The sequence below is a fragment of the Crocodylus siamensis genome, chromosome 12 (genome assembly GCF_052110815.1).
Source record: "Crocodylus siamensis isolate JL-2025a chromosome 12, ASM5211081v1, whole genome shotgun sequence".
Lineage (NCBI taxonomy): Eukaryota > Metazoa > Chordata > Crocodylia > Crocodylidae > Crocodylus > Crocodylus siamensis.
This window is the reverse complement of record NC_143406.1, coordinates 12478362-12500101: the sequence shown is the minus strand read 5'-3', so window position 1 is coordinate 12500101 and position 21740 is coordinate 12478362. Positions and strand designations below refer to the sequence as shown.

General features: G+C 42.0%; 1 protein-coding gene across 7 annotated transcripts in view; it reads right to left on the bottom strand.

Moving 5' to 3' along the window:
* The window catches only part of PRKCZ (protein kinase C zeta), a 205876-nt gene that overhangs the window by 27257 nt on the left and 156879 nt on the right, over positions 1 to 21740 (bottom strand). For all 7 annotated transcript variants that reach the window (XM_090024033.1, XM_090024034.1, XM_090024029.1 and 4 more), the window contains 7 exons: positions 14259 to 14356; positions 7425 to 7511; positions 6484 to 6619; positions 3956 to 4043; positions 3043 to 3162; positions 1472 to 1551; positions 251 to 340 (listed from right to left, as the gene is read on the bottom strand). In XM_090024033.1, the coding sequence (XP_089880159.1) occupies positions 251 to 340; positions 1472 to 1551; positions 3043 to 3162; positions 3956 to 4043; positions 6484 to 6619; positions 7425 to 7511; positions 14259 to 14356 (699 nt within the window). The remainder of the gene's footprint in view (positions 1 to 250; positions 341 to 1471; positions 1552 to 3042; positions 3163 to 3955; positions 4044 to 6483; positions 6620 to 7424; positions 7512 to 14258; positions 14357 to 21740) is intronic.

Below are 21740 nucleotides of genomic sequence, written 5' to 3'. Positions count from 1 at the left end.
CATAAATACAACTGAAGTTTCTGAAGGAATGTGGGTGTTTCACCAGGAGGTAAATCTTTAACAAACCTAAACACTAAGAATAAATTTTACCCAAGGATAAAGTATCACTTAAAAGTAACAATAATTTTATGAAAGTGGTTATTAACAGAGCTTTTAACATGATTAATACACATGTATATATTAATTAAAACACTAGAGAAACATGCTTCTATTTAACACACATAAACAGAATTAAAGTAATTATTTTTACCAGATCCCAGTCTATGCTGCGGAAAAAGGTATGAGACTTGATATCAGAAAATCCTGTCTGTGGTTGGCAACCAAGCCTTTCTTTGGGATCCTGTGAAAAAGAAAACATCATCAATGTTATGTTTTCCTCTACTTCCTTTTTTATTGCCTTGTCATAAACAAAACACTTCTATTTTTCCACTGTTCAGGAGTAGATCAGGGATGCTCAATCCCCAGCCCATGGAACCATGTCATCTGATCCGTGGGGATCTCCATGCATCCAAAATTTGGCAGTAGGGGAGCAGTGGTACCACTGACCTGCTGCCAAATTGCAGGACCTGTGGGCAGCCCTGGGCCCTGTGTGCTTGACTGGATGCCTGATCCCAGCACACAGGGCCGGGTGCGTATGGTGCTGGTGCAGGACCCCAGGGCCCAATCCCAGTGAGAGAGGGGTAGGGCTAGGAGGTGGTTATGCCAGGCCCCAGGGCCAAATCCCAACATGCAAAGGCAGGAAGGAGTGACACCAGGCCCCTGGGCTCCAATGTGCAGGGATCAGAGGAGGTGGTGACAGGCACCAGGGCCCAGTCCTGGCATACCAGGCTCATTCAGGCCCATGAATTGCCCTCCATCATTCATCTGGCCCACAGGGCCAAAAAGTTTGAGCAACACTGGCATAGATTATCATCAGAATTGGTAATGTTATATAAAACATTGGTAACGTAAACTAAATCAATCTAGCTTTCTATATGCAATTGGTTTGGAAACTTATTATAAACTAGGGTTTTTTTCAACTGTTTTTGGGCTACATTGTAAAACTGTATTTTTATAGTTAAAAAATGCTGTCCTCACTCTGCAATTAAAGCAGATAATTTCATTAACTTCAGCCAGTTTACCTGAATGAATAAAGAGTACTCATAAAAACACAGCTTAGTGTAATCTTTGTTGGTAATCTTTGTACTCTGTTTCATTATAAAGAACATTTTACTAAGTAACCATCTAGTAGTTTGTTTTACTACTTTTTATTTGCTAGCAAGTTTTAAAAGTTAAATTCTATGCTATGAATTTTTCACACAAGTCAGCAATTAAAAGACCGTTTTTATATTACATAATGTATTCAGGCTTTTTTTTTTTTTTTTTTTTTAAAGTAAGCAAAAGCGTTTCTACATTTTTAATTCACTGCAAAATAAGGTTTTGAGTTGCCAATCCTATATGCTATAAATAAGGGAAATATTGGAAAACTTACCTTATTTAAAAATCCTTTCAAGACATGGGAGGCCTTGACAGAAAGAAATCTTGGAATCCGGATTGGTTTCTCAAGAATAACTGTTACAAATAAAAAAAAAAAAAAAAAAATATATATATATATATATATACACACACACACATATATATATATACACACACACATATATATATACACACACACATATGTTTATGCTTCATTACATAATATTCACTAGGATTTCAATAAATACATGGTATTGTTCATCTATGCTATTATCTGGACCATATGCTAATATGACAAATATTTAATTACTTAATATATTTAAAGTGAAAGGTGATATTACTAAAGGGACAATTAAACTTTTTCTGAATGGTCTAAACTTCCTATTGCATCATCAAAAACCATATTATACAATACACCCCACAACAGATAGCTTAGAGAATAGTTCTGTAGTTTAAAAAATATGCAACAGACTTTGGGAATGCTCACAGTGGCACTTTGATTGGCCATGGGAGGTTATGTTTGAATGAGACCTTTCTTTTCACAACTTTGTGCAATATACTTCTGAAAACTACTCTTTATTAATCAAATATTTCCAGAATTGTCTCCAAAATGTAAATTTCACTGAATATTTCTATAATTAATTACTATATCATGCATAACGCTACCTTTGATGGGCAAAACAGCTTCTAATGAATAACTTACTAAATGGTTGCCATGCATTCACCATAAAGAAATGAACTATATAGTTACCACTTTGAAAATTCCTACCATAATAGAAAGCAATGTTTTTTATAAAACATCTTCATATGTAGAGTTACATCCTAAAACAAATACTGCAATGCTCTCTCTTCTAATTATGAGCGAATAAACCATTACCTCTTCCAACTAATAAGAATATAATATGGTAACTTCAGCAGTTGATTGCATAAAAAAATTATATTGTTAAAGTATTTCAGGTGTTACTATAGGCACTATCAGAACATTTCAGATATTCAAAGTAAAAGTAATTATATTTGCAACTCTCTTAAATAAAGAAAAAACAGACAAAATATAAAATGTTTGTACCACAGAATAAGAGTGGAAGAGAAAAAATACCCCAAACTATGGTTAGAGGAGGGAAAGAGTAACACATGAGCAGTGATCTGTCAAATACAATGATCTATTTATTTTCTTAAAATATATTATATGATGTAACAGCGACAACCAAGGACATTTCAACCCCATTATCATTGGTTAGTTCTGTACTGTGGACTTTACAGGCACAAAGTCCAATTAGAAGAAGACTGACTTTGTCTTGTTGGCATGGCTTTGCTTTTTTTTGTGGTTTGGGATTTTTAAAAAGAAAACTATTTTTTGGATGCTGAATTAGAAACACCATGCCAATTTTTACCTGCGCTCATAGTGATAGCTATGCGAAATACTGGGCTCACTACCAAATCTTTTGTGGAAGATTAAAAGGACAGGGTAAGGAATTCTTTAGTATCTTAAGGTGGCCAATAATTTTAATTCTTAGTGTCTTGCTTTTTTTCAAAGGGATTCACAAACTAAAATTAATTAAAACATAATACAACGTATCTTTACTATACCTTGGAAGAGGTAATCTTCAGTATTCATATCTGGATTGTCAGTAATAATATCAAACGGAGATCTTCCTGCCATCATTTCAAACATCAGGACACCAAGAGCCCACCAGTCCACACTAAACCCTGTAAAGCAGTTGCAGAGCATGTTTTCAAGTGATGCCTAACCCTAGACAATCAATGGCGATTAAGTGGCCAATTCTGCAAAATGCTGAGACTCCTCAGTTTTCACTGAAGCCACTGGTGCCATGGCCCAGTGTATTTCAGGACTAAACTTTCAGAGTACCTTGCAGAAAAATTAGCACAAGCAATTTGTTCAAAAACTTGCAGCTGTGCCATAGAATAGCAAGGTTCCAATTAGCAACATTCAGATAAATGTCAATATGTTTCTTAATACTGAAAGATATTTAATAATTTTTAGAGTTGTAATTGTTACATTATCATACTGCTAAATTACAGGATTCCGTTATTTTAGTCCATGCACTCAGCTAATTATAATATGTAAAATGCTCATATAGAATGTGAAACAACAGTAGTCTAAGACTTCCATGATTGGATACTCAAATCTGATCCATACAGTGCTTAGTCCGAAATTTTAAAGCCAAGGTATAAGGGACAGGCATTGCTCTGTAGACCTATGTAAGAGTTCTCTCTCAGTAGGAAGGCCCCACATTCTGAAACCCTGTTTTAATAGGACCTAAACAATCATGATTATGAGGCAGGATACCAAAATTGTCTCAAGTACATCTGAGAAAGCTAAAATGGAATTACAGAAGATGCAATGAATTCCAGTCTTGTCTGTACATAATGAAATTAAAAAATATGTAAGCCTAATTAAAATATCCATAGCAGCCTGATATCAGAACTTGAACTTGGGATTCATTGCAATTAAATTGTTACCGTTTATGCATTGCCTTACCATATTCTTCTCCTCTGAGGATCTCTGGTGCAATGTAATTTGGCGTTCCACAAAAAGTGCTTGTAGTGTCACCAGGGCCTAATCCCTCCTAAAGGAATAAACCAATTCAATATTGAAAGTAGAGTTCTACTTACAGGAACTTCCTTTCAACCAGGTTTTGAAGACACGGATTTGGGAGTCCAAGACTCCTCCGTGCAAAAATGCAATTCCAGAAGATTAAGACAGTGACAAGATACCTTCCAGAAGTGCTCAAGGTTCAAGACTGGCTTGTGAGTTGTTCTAGGACTGCACCATGCAATATCATTAGCCTTAATATGTTTCAAAGGTGCTTTTATTGCTTAAACAACACAATACTTTTTAAATGTATGTTAACATAACTGTTTTCTGAGACTAAAAACAGTTTTTGTTTTCTCAATGTAAGTGACAATGTAAGCTTCTTTATACTGCCCCATTACGAATGTGTTTTAATCATGAACGAAAGGAAATATTGGTAAGGTAGTTTCAAATTGATACAGTCCAATCAATCCTTGGGCTCTCTGAAATTGTCACAGAAGTGCAAGCTGTACTGCTACTTTGAGGATTTGTCTGGCACTAGGAAATACCTGAGGCCACTGACAGATGTTCATTTAAAGGTGTGATGGGATCTGATCCGTGATTCCAACAATTGAGTCTCCTGCCATGTCACAGGTGCATAGCAGGACATGCGACTTTGGGATCATGGATCAGATCTCAAATCACACCTTACTTGCCAATACAGGGTGACCCCAAGATCACGGTCCTGGGCTCCCTCTGCATCAGTGTTGCCTGACAATCAGCTGATTATCAGTTTGTTACAGGGACCCACAGGACCAATTCAAGTCCCTGGGCCCAGCCAGGACTGACTGGCAACTGGATCAGGACTGCACTGGGGCTGGAATGGACCCTGGTGCAGTCCCTGCTGGCCACCATTCCAAACCCTGTGCTGTCCTGATGCTGCCTCTCACTGGTTGATCAGCAACCAGCAGGGATTGCACCAGGGCCCATTCTACTCCCAGTACAACCTTAATGCTGCCGCCAATCAGCTGACTGGTGGCTGGCAGAAACACTGCAGCCCTATCAAGTCCCTATGCAGTCCACCCAGCTGCATATTTATTTTAAGGCATGAAGGAAATCAGTGACAATATTATTACATACTTTTTGTGGAATAATTTTATGGCTGGTTTTGCTTTAAGCTGCAGCTGATTATATGGCCAGGTTGCACTTGAAGATGCGACTGACTGGTGAATCACATCTTAAATGTAACGTAGGTTAGGGGCCTGACATACTAATCTTGCTGTATGTACGCCAAAGGAGTGAAACCAGCAGGTGAGGAGATGAACATTTTAATACCCAATGCAAGTTTCTTAAAAGTTTCTGGTCTCTCTACATTAATTTGCTCAAGTTCCTCAAACTTTGCTTTTTACACTGCAACATTTTAAAATGAGACCACTAATACCTTCTGTAGATTCCCTTAAGGTAAATGTCACACCTATCAACCATTTTGGAACAAAACTTTGCATGATGTGATTAAATACCAGAAGGTTGCAGTGCCAATGCTGTCATGCTACAAATTTTCAATAGAGAAACTGTGTATGTAAAAATATACAAGACCTCTTCCCCATAAGACCTCATAATTGAGAAGGCTAATAGAAATCAAGTTCACAGAAGTGTAAATATTAAAAGCCCAGTATATAAGTTAGTCAAGGCCATCCCCCTAGAAGGGCAGTGTTAATTTTCTCATTGAGGATGTATCAGACTTGACCTGCACCAAGGACAAGGGTCAAATACTAACCAACCATGGAATCCCAGTGACTTCAGTATCCAAAAATAAAGGCTAGTAACAATTACATTTCTTCAATGGAACTGTGGAAATATAAAGTAGGACTCTTAGGTCCTAAGTTTATACTGTAGGCCTAGGGTCACATAGGACTGAGAATGTGTCTCTTGGGTCCAGTGCTAAAATATTAGGTGTTGCAATGCTCTAATGCACAACACCCAAGTTCCTTTGCAGATCTAGCTGTTGGTTAAATTTGTTGACAATGAATGAGAAGGTAAGGCATTGAGCTTTTCAGGACTTTTTGGACAGTAATTCCGAAGCTTCATGACTAACAAAAGCAAAACAAAGTAAACTCATTTTAGCCCAAAAGTCAGCACATGAAGTGGAATTCATACAAAAAGAAAGTTTGTTAAGTAAGAAAGTTTAATTTTTTAGAAGTTAGATTTCAGGATTGAACTGCATTTTAAAAAGCAAATTCTGGGCTTGGTTATCCTGTGTACATTTGGGGCAGCGGTCTCCAAAGCATGGCGCATGGGCAACACATTGCACATGAGACCCTCCTACCCTGCTTGTGACCACAGAAAATTGGAAAATTAAAATGAAGGGACAGAATAATATGCTGCTTGCAGTGCAAAGGGTGGGGACTAAAGGTTTAAGAAAATCCATATCTAGGAAAACAGGGAAACACTTTGGTGAAAAAAAAAATCAGTGAGATATAAAAAAAAAATCCTACCTTGCACATGCCATAATCTGTTAACTTGATATGACCCTCTGCGTCTAGAAGAACATTGTCTAGCTTTAAATCTCTGTAGATTATTCCTCTTTCATGTAGAAAGTTTAGAGCAATACAAATTTCAGCAGCATAAAATCTTAAATAAAAAGGAGAAAAACCAACCTGTCCATTAGGGGAATCATATAAAGTTGGTAACACTTGAAAATGCCAATGAATTTTGAAACAGAAGGAAGACAGTAGTTAATAAAGAGCTAACATCAGTTTAGCTTCTACCTAGAGAGAGGATAACAAAGCCAATTCAAGCATAAGGGGCTCTTATGATCAAAACAAGTACAGCTACTCTCTATAGTTAAGTATGGCAAGTATTTTTTTTCAGTGTTATTCTATTTGATACAATCAGATTATATGAAGAAATTTGTTCTTTATTCTAAATATTTACATGAACCTGACAAATTATTAACCAGCTTCAGGACTAGAATGCTAAAGTCTACATCATGTCTACCGTACTGACATTTATCTGTAGTGCCAAGGCTTGCAAGAGAGGAGTTTGCTTCTCTTTAATTATATCCCCATTTGAGGTTTGGTATAGAACCACTTCATTGAGATTCACTTAAAGAATTAAATCCTCAATCAGAAGTGCATTTCAGAGACCAGTTTACTGAATATATAGTAGTAATAATTAATGGTTTTTATTATCAACTGCATTATGGTTTTGCTTTTTTCTTTAAATGCACATCCCCTGTCTTATACAAAAGTGGTTTCTCTCTCAAGTGTGCACTGCATTCTAATCTTAAGAACATGATTTTTACTTTTGAAATGTCAAGAACACAATCTCCCTTGCAATTGTCTGTCATTTAAGTTTTGTAATTAATTTTTTTTATGTTGTGCTAAGTACCAACACTAAGAGAATTAGTACATTCATCAATGCATTAATAGAATACCTTGCATGTTCTTCAGGAAGTTTTCTTTGCCGTTGCATATGAAACATGAGGTCTCCCCCATTTACATATTCTATGACAAGGAACAACCTGAAAATAAAATAAAATAAAATAAAATAAATCCAAGGACATTTTCAAGCAAAAAAATTGCGATGACCCTTAATTTCCAAATTAATTTTTTCTTACCTCTAAATTGCCCTTTCTTATATAAGAGATTTAACCTTAAAGTTATACCCAAAATAACTATTTCAAAACCAAACAAAAGAATATTTATTTGATTTATAACACACCCATGTCTGTAGCATGCAAGTGAAATACCATCATTAAATAGTAGATACATGAATTCTTTAGCAGAGGAATACAAATGAAGGAACAGGACTGAACTTAATGGAGCTGTTTACACCAGGTCTGTATTTGGCTTGAGCCCTGAATAATTACCCAAATATATGAAAAGGATATTAGAAGTTACTTAAAGTAGCAGAGTTCTACTTTTGGCTATTAATACAAAATCACTACTTCTCAAATATAGTATGAAAATATAGTCTTTAAAAATCTTAACTTATTCAGAGATAAAAACTACTCTGGATTACTTTAAGAGTCAACTGGATGATTATCTTGCTAGGATCCTGTAACCCCAGCTGACTTCCTGCCCCTGGGGCAGGGGGCTGGACTCCATCTTCCAAGGTCCCTTCCAGCCCTAATATCTATGAAATAGTCATATGAGTATGACAGGCAGGAAGATGATAAATACTTTAGCTTTGAATTTATCTATTAGAAATAGAAGTGGGAGCAAAGCAGATATTAATTTGTGACTATCATTTCAAATGAGTGATACAGACTGCAATGACTGTCTCATGGAACTTAGAATAGTAGTATCATGTCTTATCACTGTACAGCTACTGAATAGCTGTATTTCTCTGGCATAAAAAACAGAATGAAGCAGAAGAACATCCATAAGTAAATAACTACCACAGTTTGCTTTAAAAATTCTAATTCGATGATAATGTATTATTAGTATCTTTCACTAAAAAGAAGGATTAATCATATAATAATAATTTGGCAATTTACTACTGTTACTGCTGCTATTCCAGTACATGGTATGAGTTATTGCCATATACAGAATACTGTTTTAGGTTGATTATTTTTAAATCAGGAAAGACAGAGTATGAACAGCTTCACATTTGAAAAATAAAGTTTCCTGCAATACTCTCCGAAACATCATCTGAAACTTGATGTTATCTTTTCTGTTATTCTTTGAAAAACAAACAAAGCACCAGAAAAACATGTCCATCTTTTAAAACTAGCAAATGTGATGCAAAATGATTCTGATGACTGATATCACATACAATTCAAACCAGTCATCTCCCAAAAAGATGTTTTAGCATAGGCCTGTCCAACTTCTGAGTGGCTGGGGGCCATATGTGAGCAGCTGTGCTGCGCTGCATGCACCACATGAACATCCCAGGCACCCTGAGCCCACAGGCTATCTTGCCTTATTCTGACCCCAGGGACAGGTGCAGGAAACAAATGAGAGGAGGGAGGGGAGCCTGGAGACCCTTGTGGCAAAAGCAGGAGAGTGATGGGGTAAGTGATAGGGCTGCGCAAAGCTTAGGGTGTTGATTCAATTCAGAGGAGATACGGCTTGATTCAGCAGTTGAATCTCCGAATCCAAATCTAATCGGGAGATGAATAAAAAGGTCCAAATCAATTTGAAGCTCTCTGAATCGATTTGGAAAAGATTCAGAGAGCTTCGGAGATTTGGGCAGTCCCTACTTAAAGCCGCAGAGATCTGGACCCAGACTCCATGCCAGTAAGTAGGGGGTTGGGGTGCTGGAGGCGGAGGGAGGGGACAATGGGGGCCCTCCACCAGACCCCATTCCCTGCCTGCTCCCCCAGATCCCCTGAGCACCCCCTGACCCCTGTCCACTCTCCCAGTCCCGTCAATGGCTACCCCATTCGGCTCCAGCTCCTGGTTCTTTAAAAAACATACAAAGAAACAAAAAGCCCTGCACTCACTGGCTCCTGCCAGGCAGGGGACGTAATCCCTGTTGCCCCCCACTGCCTTGCACTGCGTGGGGGGGCTGTGCCACAAACCCCCATCCCCTGCCCACTCTCCCAGCCCTGTCGATAGCTGCCCCACCTGGCCCCAGCACCCAGTTCTTTAAAGAAAAAGAAGGGGGGCGGAAAAAGCCTGGACTCACCAGCTACTGCAGCAGCTGTTGGGGTTTCTGAGGGCTCGTGGCAGAGCCCCCCGTGTAACATGGGGCACTGGGTGGTAGTGGGGATCACTTCCCCTGCTTTTTTTTCTTTTCTTTCTTTCTTTCTTTTTTTAAAGAGCCAGGAGCTGGGGCTGGGAAAGGGGCGGGGGATTGGGGCTTGTGACAGAGCCCCCCCCACGCAATGCAGGGCCAGTGGGAATCACCCCCCTGCTTTGGAGCAGCCAGAGAGTGCCAGACTTTTCTTTCTTTTTTTTTTTTTTTTTAAAGAGCTGGGAGGCTGGGGCCAGGCAGAGCACCCACTGATGGGACTGGGAAAGCGGGGAGGGGATGGGGCCTGTTTGATTCGGAGATTCAGCCGACTTGGCAGTGGCCGAATCAGATTCACCTGAATTGATTCAGGACAGGGATTCGAATCACCGAACCAAATCACTGTCCCCCAAACTGGCTGAATCTGAAGCAAATACTAGTGGCTTCACACAGGCCTACTAAGGGACACCTGAATAGAGAGCCTGGATGCCACAAATTAACCCCTCGTGGTCCACCAGTTAAATAGCCTCGTTCCAGCAGATATGCAGACATAAAAATAAGAACAGTTCTAAATATATGCCTAATAGAGCAATCTACGACCTCTTCATCCTGTGCTATGAGAAATGTGTTTTAAATTCCAGTAGTATGCCTGGTTTGCATAGCTTCTGTACAAAGACTAAATGTCTAAGTTCAGGTGTGACAATTATTCATCAGAGATGGAACTTAAATTTGGTGCAGCCAAAAGGAGCATCTAGAATAACTGAATCTCCCCCTTCTGACTTTACAAATACCTTTGCCAGTAGAAAAGTTTGAAAATACCTTACACCTTGACTTTTGTATGCCTTTTGATACAGTCCTCCCACAGCATTCTTGCAAGCAAGGTAAAGAAATATGGGTTGGATGAATGGACTCTAAGATGGACAGAAAACTGGCTGGATTGTCAAGCTCAAAGGGTAGTAGTCAATGGCTTGATATCTAGTTGACAGCCTACTGGTCCTGGGGTCAGTTTTGTTCAATATCTTCACCAACGACCTGGAAGATGGGATGGGGAGTCCACTCTCAGTAAATCCGTAGATTAAACCAAGCTGATGGGAGTAGCAAAAACACTGGAGGGTAAGGCCAGGATTCAAAGAGACCTAGACAAATTGGAGGACTGGACCAAGAGAAATCTCATGAAGTTCAATAAGGACAAGTGCAAAGTCGTGCACTTAGCACAGAACAATCCCATGTATTGCTACAGACTGGGAATTGACTGGCTAAGCAGCACCTCTGCAGGAAAGGACCTGGGAGTTACAGTGGCCAATAAGATGAACATGAGTCAACAGTGTGACCTTACTACCAAGAAGGCTAACAGCATACTGGGATGCATTAGTAGCTGTGCAGCCAACAGACTGAGGAAAGTGATTATTTCCCCCTATTCAGCACTGGTGAGGCCACATCTGGAGTAGTGTGTCCAGTTCTCCCCTTGCCCCCCCCCACTTTCCCCCACTACAGAAAGGATGTGCAGAAATTGAAGAGAGTCCAGCAGAGGGCAAAAAATTAGTTAAGGGGCTGGGGCACATGACTTTTGAAGAGAGGTTGAGAGAAGTGGGCTTATTTAGTCTGGAGAAGAGAAGACTAAGAGGAGATTTAATAGCAGCCTGCAAATAAGTGAAGGATGGTACAAAGAGAATGGAGCTGGACTGTTCTTAGTGGTGGCAGGTGACAGAACAAGGAGCAATCGTTTCAAGTTGCTCAAGCAAGGGAAGTTTAGCTTGGATATTAGGAAAATCTTCTTCACAAGGAGAGTAGTAAACCACTGGAGCAGGTTACTCAGAGAGGTGGTGGAATCTCCATCCTTCGAGGTTTTAAGACCTGGCTAGACAAAGCCTTGGCTGGGATGATATAGTTGGGGATGGTCCTGCTTTATAATCATGCTATATTTCTTAGCACAGAACACTATAATCAGAAATGGCTCAATGTCCTGATATGTGAAGAAATTTCTACATCCATTATGGGGCCATTATGTATATATATAATGGTATAACCAATGAAGTCAATGGGAGATCCATTTATAGTCAGGCTTCAGTATCCAGGCTTATTGGTTGCTTTATAGACTGTTTTAAAAATGTCTCCTTAAACAGACAAGAGGAAATGCATTAGGTAGGATACAACACAGAAGCAGAATGATCAGCCATATTAAAAGACATTACATTCTAGAGGGAACATTTCATCTATGGGAAAATGTGATCCAGACAAAGTTGCCGAGGTCGAAGACACCTACAGTTTCAAAACATTTTGAGCAAGTGCTTTTTATAAAAGCTGAAGCTGTCTGAGAAGCGGCTTTTCCTTATGTTCCCAATTTTTCCATGATTTAAAAATGCCTCTTTACCATTGTCTCATCACACCTATTTGGAAAATGTCTCCCTTGATGCTCAGCCAATTCTAAGACTGGTAAAGCACAGATACAGAAGAGTCCATTTATACCACCCAGAGAATACCCTCTTAAACAGCTATATATTAAGTTTAAAATGTTAACTAAAGGTCAAGTTCAAGAGACAGATAAAGTCCAAACCAAATTAAAATCTAAGGTACAAGATAGACCATCTTCGTTTGAGGTACCTGAACAAAAGTTAATCTGTCAACCCAAATTGTAAGTTTTTTCTCACAATATAGGTTGAAAAACTAACAAAACTCAACCAATACAAAACCAAAACTTTTTTTTCTCTTTTCTTTATAAAGTCTGTCCTCTCTTCTTTCCTTTTTGTTTTTTAAATTAGACTTTCAGGTCTAAGACAGGTATAATGAAACTGTGGTATTAGTGAAATGACAAAATTATAACACAACAGTAAGATTAGAAAAGAAAGGGGATTGGGCTTTAAAACTAAATATTTAAAATAATAAATGTTGTTTATTTTTGTGACCATTTAACTCAGATGACCTGTTCATCAATACAACCCTCAGACATCCAGAAAACTCTTAAGCATAACAATCAAGGCAGGATGGTACTCATATTCCTGATATTTCTAAAATAAGGGCAAGCAGAAATAAATATATATATCCTTTTAGGTCCTTTTTTTGTACATTATAAAGCTGTAAAAACACCATTTTTATTAATTTTTTTCCAGGTCATCTTTGGAGCTCATTTCTTCTCCCTGGTCATAACAACTCTAGTTAATGACCGTCAGGGCATTTTGTACAGATAATTTATTCCTACTAAGAGAAAATGAGAATATTATGGTAGGAAGGAAACGGCCAACATTTATTTGCTGCTGGGTTATTGCTGGTTGCTGTGAACATATGATATGGATTAATAGTAGGTGGTGAGGCAGAGGGATTGCAAGATTGATGCGTGTCATGGCTGTATACTTAAAAATTGTGCAGGTATCTTGGGAACAAAGATGGGTACTTCTTTTTATTAGATATGTACACAAGCCAGGCTAAAATATATCCACAGAACGCTATCTTAAAAAAAAATTCAGGTTTATTGCTTTTTAAGCAAGTGAACAGTTAGAGTTACAGGGAACTGCAGTTACTTAGTTCTGAAAAACCTGTTACTGTGTGAACCAGCTCAGAAAGTGAATCTGGACAACTAAAAGACATTTTAATACATATCGATCAATGATTCTCAACCAAGGTGCATGGAACCCTGGAGTGCTGCCAGATGCTTTGAAGGGTGCCACAAGATGCAAGGACATAAGTGAGACGTGAGGAGATTAGCAGATACACTAAGCAGATAAGAACAGGCTCAGGGCTGTCCTTGCCTCAAGCCTAATGAAGGGTGCCTTGAGTACAAAAAGGTTGAGAACCACTAATAAAGAAGTATAACTGACCTATATATAGTCATTATTTATTAATGATTATTTGTATACTTTCATCACTCTGGCATCCAAGAAAAAAAGCACAGACTGAAAAAGGACTTCAGTTCATCTGAGTAAGCAGTCAATAAATGCTTAATCGCTTTTAAATATTAGTACCTTTTTAGATGCATAATCTGAGATGGGCTATTTTTCTGTATTTTACTGCTTAAACCAGGGGTTGGCAACTATTTATGTATGGTGGGCCATCATTCTACTACTTTGGCACTCCCTACTCTCTAGCACACTCCCCCCATGGCCTCCATTTACCATCACTACCAAGGGCTGTGAATATCTGTGGCCGATGGCCGTATTGAGGGAAAAATTCAGTGGTGAGAGTAGAGAGCAGGCAGGGCTGGGGAATTACCAGGAACTGTACATGAAGTGGAGGTATCACAAGTTGGAACATGGCACAGAAATGCACTGAGACAACTTGCATGCAGCAGGCAGAAGGACCCTGGGAGTGCTCTTCCTGTGGCTCCTGCTGCCGTATGCCACTGCCCCTCAGCTGTGGGCCCGATCCAGCCCATGAGCACAGCTTAAACATATTAAATGTGAAGAAAACTCAGGAGAAACATTCTTAAGTCAGAGTTTACATACATGGCTTGAAAAATGGACGTCCTGTTCCTTTCTTTCTTTTTTATGAAGATACTCTTATTCATATTTATTTATCCATTTAAGCAACTTAACTCCATAAATTATGTACTGATGCACATACACACAGGCGATATCCACAAAATATACATCTTTCTTACCGACTTGTCGTTTGAAAGCATGAATGTAAACCAACTAGGAATGGGTTACTGGATGCCTGTTCAAACACATGTTTCTCAGTCTGTACCCAATCAATATCCTGAAATAGAGTAATTGGAGAATCAGAACTTCTACTGAATAAACTGTGGGTATAAATTCTAGAAAATAAATTGCAGGCAAGGTTCTTTGGGTAGATGTGATATCTTATATAAGACCAACTAAATAGTTGGAAAAAATGTTCTTTGCAAGCTTTCAGGCACAAACGCTGAAAGCTTGCAAAGAATATTTTTTCCAACTACTTAGCTAGTCTAAAAAAGGATATCACATCTACCTAATGAACCTTGCCTGCCTATGTACTTAGACCAACATGGCTACAACCAACAGCCCTCCAGAAAATAAACTGTGAACTTTAATATTCCTTTATATAACATGTGGCACTGTTGCAAATATTCTTTATAAAAGAAGAAAATAACTTTGGTCTAGAGAAAGTCATAAAAACATTTTGATTTATTTAGTTACTTTTCATGGGTTACATAACCATTCAGAAGGATCACCACAGTTTAAAGAGGTTGTGAAACATCTAACATATTTAAGATTATTTCATAGAACTAAGAATAGTAAAAAACAAGCTTTGGGTCCTGAAAAAAGTACATCTCTCAGCAAGATCTCTTGTATCAGGAACAGAACAGTGTAAATCCCCTGTTTTATTATGACTAACATCCCTAGAACCTTGCATCTTCATTTGTACCAAGACAAAAACTCGACATGAACTCAGCTGAAATTGCCAATACTTGCTTAGCTTTGGATCTAACACAATGAGGCCCCTTCTATATGTTACAAGTGTTGCACAATTAACTGATTAATTCAGGGGCAGGCAATTATTTCAGCCAAAGCAACGCTTAACAAGTTTTAGTGAGCTACCATGGGCAAAAAGGGTAGCCCTGCCCCCGGTCAGCAGAAGTCCTGCCGCCTAACCCCTGACCTTTGCCACCAAAAATCCCTCCCCTTGCCCTAGAAGTATTCTTTTTTGGAAGGGGGTTTGTCATCTTGGAACTGGAACCCCCCCCCCCGATAAACTAAAAATCAAACACTGACAATAACATATTTTAATTTTACTTAAAAATATATTTTTGTCCTGATTTGTGTGCATTTCCACTGCATATACAGAGGTGATTGCATAATACCTCAAAATGAAGTCTAACTCCTGTATATTGTAGGGGGCCTGGAGGGGTGGGTATGGGGTTTGTGGTTGTGTGTGGATGTGTGTGTATGTGGGGTGCGAGGGAGGGTGTGAGGGATATGTGTGGATGTGTATATGGGTGGGTGGGTATGGGGGACTTCTGGGGGGTGCATTTGTGGGGGATGTGTGTATGGTGGGGGAGGGTGGTCGGCAGTGTGTGTGGGGGCTATATGTGGAATGTGCGGTGTCTGTTGGCTGTGTGATTGTGTGTGGGGGGGAAGTGTAGTTGTGGGGTTTGCGGAGGAAGGTCTGTGGGTATGGTGGGATGTGCATGGGATCCCCTTCCTTACATGTGCCTCCCTGAGCTGGTCATCACCTACCCCCATCCTGCAAAAGCCTGGAGCCTGCCTCCCCACCACTGGCAACAGCAGGCAGCCCCAGCTTCACCCCACGCCTGCTCTGGACTCACCCTGGCTGGATCAGATCATCCGGAACCCACATACACAGTCCCAACCTCAGACCGCTGTGCACCTGGTCCACACCACCCACCCATGGTGCGTCCTGCCATCCCCTGGGCATGCAGCAGGGTTGGGGCAGCTCCTTTTTAGGTAGCCCAGGCAGCAGCAGCTCCTTCCAGCCTATGGAGGGTCTTTGTCTGGCCCATGGCAGGTCCCTTGGTCCCATCTGACCCAGGCGCTCTCTGCCCATGGTGTATCCTGCAGCCCCTTGGGCACGAGGCGGGGCTGAGGTAGGCTCTGTGGCTGGACTGCCTTTCTAGGCAGCCCAGGCAGCGGTGGTACTGGTGGGGAACCATCCACATAGCACCACTCCACCCAGTGCTTGCTCCACACTCACTTGCCCTGAGCAGTGGCAGCGGCCAGGCTCAGCGTGTGGGAAAAGCAGCCCCTCCCCTTTTTCACTGCTGGTCCCTTCCTGCTGTAGCCACCTACAACCTGCCCTGGGCTGCCCTGAGTCTCTGCTGTCATCACCACCACCTCTGGGCTGCCCAGCATGGGCTCTGGGCAGCTGCAGCAGGAAGGGCCCGGCAGCAGTGAGGGGGAGAGGCTGCTTTCCCCCCCACACTGAGCAACAGTTTCTGCCTGGCCATCACCAATGCTCAGTGCTGAAGCAAGCACGGGGCAACATGCACAAGTCCCCACCAGTACCACAGGGCTGGGGCCAGTGGCAACGGCAGCCAGGAGCCACCACTTCTTGGCTGTCTAGAAAGATAATCTAGCTGGAGAGCCGCCCCAGCCCCGCTGTGTGCCCAGGGGGCGGTAGGAAACATCACAGCTGGATGGTGGGTCAGGTGGGACTGAGGGACCTGCCATGGGCCAGACAAAGATCCGCAGGTCATATTTTGCCCACCCCTGGCTTAACTGCACAATTACCTAAAGACCAGCCAGACATGTAAGGTAGCCATTTCACAATAAAAAGCTTCAACTAGCTATTAAGTCAGACTTCAAAATGTGTAGTAACTTTTTAGCTGGTTGCTATCGAGCTTTAATTTGTACATATAAGCAAGGTCTTCCCTGAGGCTGGGAGCCCTGTCAGCTGACAAGGCTCCCACCTCAGGGGTGCACCATGTCCAACGCGAAATCCCTGAGTCCTGGGGACTGAAGCTGCTGTAACCCTCAAGGCTTGGGCATGTGAAACCCCTGGGCCCGCAAGGGGTTCTCAGTCCTGGTGGTGCCACACACCTAGCACGGACCGAGTCACACACCTGATGCATTCTCAGTTTGGCTGTGCCTCACACCATGACCCATGTGCGTGATGTGCACTGTGTCTGGGAGCTCTGAACACTTTGAGGATACCCAGCTGTGGGAGTGCAAGGTGTGTCTTGTGTCTAGAAGTCCTGGCAGTAATTGGGAGTTCCCAGGTGCAAGGGTGCAGGGTCTCCCCCCTGCAGCAGTGCGCCATGGGCCTCTGCAGCTGGGAGCTCCAAACACTGCTGAGGCTCCCAAACACAGGACACTTGGTATGCCCCATGGCTAGTGGCTCGAGTAACTGCCAGGGCTCCTATCAGTGTTCAGAGCTCTCAGTGCCATGAACTCTCTCAACTGGAAGCCCTGACAGTGTTTGGAGCTCCCTGCCATGAAGGCCCATGGCACACCCTGTGGCTGGAAGCCCCATCAGCTGATTGGAGCTCCCAGCTATGGGGGCATACCATGATCCAGTGACTGGGGGCTCTGTCGACTGACAGAACTCCTAGCCACAGGAAAAAAGATTACAAGTGCAGAGGGATCCCTGGATCATAATCCCAGGCTGCCCTGCACCAGCAATATGGTGTGATGGGATCTTCTGCTCAATGTCACCATCACACCTCCTACCATACACATGTAGTACGGCAGGAGGCCCAATTATTGGGATTATACATCAGATCCCATCACATCTCTGGAACATCTGTCAGTGGCCTATAGTCTAGTTTGAGGCAAAGCAAATTACAAGGTAGGGGGTGTGGGGAGAGTTCTTAAGCAAATGTTCTCAACTTCAGAAGCAAGGTATTTTTCTTATTAGAAAAATATTTATCATACTATCAAACGCCCCCCCTTCCCCCTGACGCCTGGTGTGGCCCTGTGCACCCCCACCCCCTGCTGCTCCATCCTGCACCACTGGCAGCTCCCAGGAATGGGGGGGGAACTTGTATGTGGTGGCAGCCACCGCCACCCAGCACCCCGGGGTGCTGCTGCCCCCCCATCCCATGATCTGTCTGCTCCATCACCACCGCCTCCCATCTGGAACGTTCTGGGAGCACTCTGATTGGTTGTTTCAGACTACCAATCAGACTACAAATAAAGCATTACACAAACAGACATACAGACAAAGGCTTTTATATGCATGTAATTTTTAAGGTGTACTTCACATTAGTAAACCAAGATATCTTGGTAAAAATCTCAATTTTAGACTTTTTAAAATATATATTACTTTTACTTTGGCAATGTACATTTAACGGGATACCTCCCTTTAGTTCATTTAAATTTAGTTTTGTTTAAATAAGATTCAACTAATTCAGGGATTACATTTTCTAGAACAGATGGTGAGATTTCTGATTTGCTTCAGTCTTACCTACATGAAGCAAATGCTCCTATTAAACCACTAACAAATGGAGGGGTGGAATATGGTAGGGTGAAATTTATTAATATTTGAGAAAAGGAAAACATTCATTCATTTTCTTTAGCAGTCAAACACTGGATTTTCTCATTTTAAGGAGAAAAACCCAGATTTTCTCCCTTAAAGGAGAAAATTGCAAGAAATTGTGCATTTCCCCTTGCAGGCTGGGTCCCTGGCCCCAAAGCCCTGGTGGGGGGCTGTGGGTGGGGAGTGAGGAGCACAAGCAGGGCTGGAGGGTTGTGGGTTGGGATTAAGGGGCAATGGCATGGACAGGGTACTGGCATACAGGGCTGCTCTGCACCAAAAAGTGGGAGAAGGGAAGGGGGATGGGACAACTGCTGCTGGATCCACATCCTGGTGAGCAAAGGGCCAACTGCTTTAAAATCATAAATATATCAATAAAATGGTGTGTTAAACTGATACCTATATATATAGTAACATTTCATTTTAATCATGGAAAAATGCAGATTTAGGGGTTTTTAAATCAGAGAATTAGCGATTTTTAAACAGTGTAAACCAGGACCCCAGGTTATAATGCACTGGAAACACAATTCAAAGTAAGAACAATTCTGAACTACCTCTAATCCTCAAGCACAACCGCGAATTTCACAAAAAAAAAAAATTCTTCAGTTTTTCCAGTTGCTGAGAAGAACATTTGAAGAAATAAGAAACAAAATCGAATAAGGAACTTAGTTCCTGGTCATGAAAGAAAGATTGTAGCATTTAGTTGAGCAAGCATAAATATTAAGAATCATAGTAGCCTATTCTCCAGAAGAGTCACAAGTATACCAGGTGGTACACAATAAGCCTGTGCAAAGCAGCTAGTATTTGCTTCAGATTCTGACGATTTGGGGGACAGTGATTCAAGTCATTGATTCAAATTACTATTCTGAATCAATTTGGCCGAATCAACAAGGCCCATCTCCTGCCTGCTCTCCCAGCCTGACAATGGCTGCTGCAGCTCCTGGCTCTTTAAAGGAAAAAAAGAAAAAAAAAAAAAGTCCCAGCTCACCAGGTGAAGCCGGGCCGGGGAGGAGGGGAAGAGGAGAACCCTGCTGCTACCCCTTACTGCCCCATGCTGCATGCGGGGCTCTGCATGAGCCCCCCTCGCTCCCCCTCGTTCTGCCAGCTCCCCCATGGGTGCCCCACCTGTGCCAACTCCAGCCCTTTAAGGAAAAAAAACCAAGAAAAGTCCCACACTCACCACTCCTGCCAGTGGGGGGTGATCCCCGCTGCCTCCTGCTGCCCCACACCACATGGGGGCTCTGCATGAGCCCCTTGAAACCCTGAGGCAGCTGCAGGAGTGGTGAATCCCGGGGCTTTTTTTTTTTTTTTTTTCCTTAAAAGGCTGGAGCTGGCCTGGACAGGGCACCTATGGCGGGGCTAGGGGAGTGGGGCAGTGGGTCGGGGGGCTTGTGCAAAGCCCCCCCACACACACACACTCAGCAGCACTCAGTGAGCACCGGGGCTTTTTTTTTTTTTTTTTTTAAAGTACCAGGAACTGAGACAGGCACGGCAGCCATGGGGGGGAGGGGGGAGGCTGGAGGAGCAGGCAGGGGCTGGGGCTGGCAGGGGTCCCTCACCCTGCCCCTACTTACCAGCTCAGAGTCTGGCTGCAGGTTCCTGCTGCAGCCACCAGAGACTGCCCAAATCAAAGCTCTCCAAATCTTTTCTGAATATCTGGAGAGCTCTGAATCAATTCGGACCTTTTAATTGGTCCCCTGATTCGATTCAGAGATTTGGCCACTGAATTGGGCTGAATCTCCTCCAAATCGAATCACCACCCGAAGCTTCGCACAGCCTTAGTACACAGCTGGTTATTGGAACCAACACAATTCGTACTTTTTTTCCTGTGGTACTTTGTCTTATTTCCTTCCAGATACAAAATACAAAACAAAAACACCTTTCTGATATCTACTTTTCAAGTGATGAAGGAAGTAGGCTGACACTGTAGACTTGGGGAGGATGGCAGCCTTCATGTGGCCTACTCCATTAAGTGAGAAATCATGACTAATTCCATCAACCTGACGACTGAACTTTGATCACCAATCTCCAGATCTTTCAGCACAGCAATTCAGCTGCTCTTTTCAGGGCCAAGTAACATGCTGGATGGGTCCTCAAAACAAGGATCCTCCAAGGCAACATTGAGGGACTTCCCTGGATGAAGTGCAAGTATGTTGCAAATATCCTGAAGATATATAACATCGATGTTCTTGTGCTCCAAGAAACTCATGTTTCCCCTGGCCAACAGGCCAGCTGCTATTGTATGCATGGATAACAAGAATCTTATAACTAGCTATTACCATCCAAAATATGGCTTAGTGTTTTCCACGTGTATATATAACTATCTGAAATACGGCCTACTTATATAGGTGAAGAACACCATCACAGATTTCAATGTCTTACACCCAACTGAAGAAAAAGCCACTTACACTACTGCCATCAAAATAGGGGAGTTGAACAGATTAGACATCAGGAGGCGCTACTTTACTGTCAGGGCAGCTAGGATCTGGAGCCAACTTCCAAACGAAGTGGTGCTGGCTCCTACCTTGGGGGTCTTTAAGATAAGGCTAGACAATCACCTTGCTGGGGTCATTTGGCCCCAGTACTCATTCCTGCCATGGCAGGGGGTCAAATTTGATGATCTACTCAGGTCCCTTCCAACCCTACTAACTATGAAACTATGAAACATTACCAACCTATACAAAGCCCCTAATTTGGAATGGCTGAAGCCAGCACTCCCAAGTGCACCCATCCCAGCCCTTACACTGATGACTTTAGCAGCCACCATGGTATGCAGGGTTATGATGCAAATGAAGCTGACAGCAAAGACCTTATGGACTGGATGTTCACAGATGGTCTACATCTGGCCTTCAATCTCAAAAAGTGAGCAGCCTTCCACTCAGCTCATTGGCAATCACTTAGCTCACTGGCAATAACCCAGATCTCACCATCATGTTCAACGATCTAAACAGGAGCATGCTCCATGTATATACTCCCTGACTTTCCCAACAGCCAACATAGGCCCATCATTACTTATGTCGGCATCGGGATCCCTGTGAGGTTGCTTAAACAGATCCCACGATGGAACGTAGCCAAAGCTGACTTGGGAAGTTGTTAAAAAAAGTGGTGACCCAAATCCTTGAGACACCAAAATTTTATCATTGGTTCACCAGCCTCGTGATTACTGCCA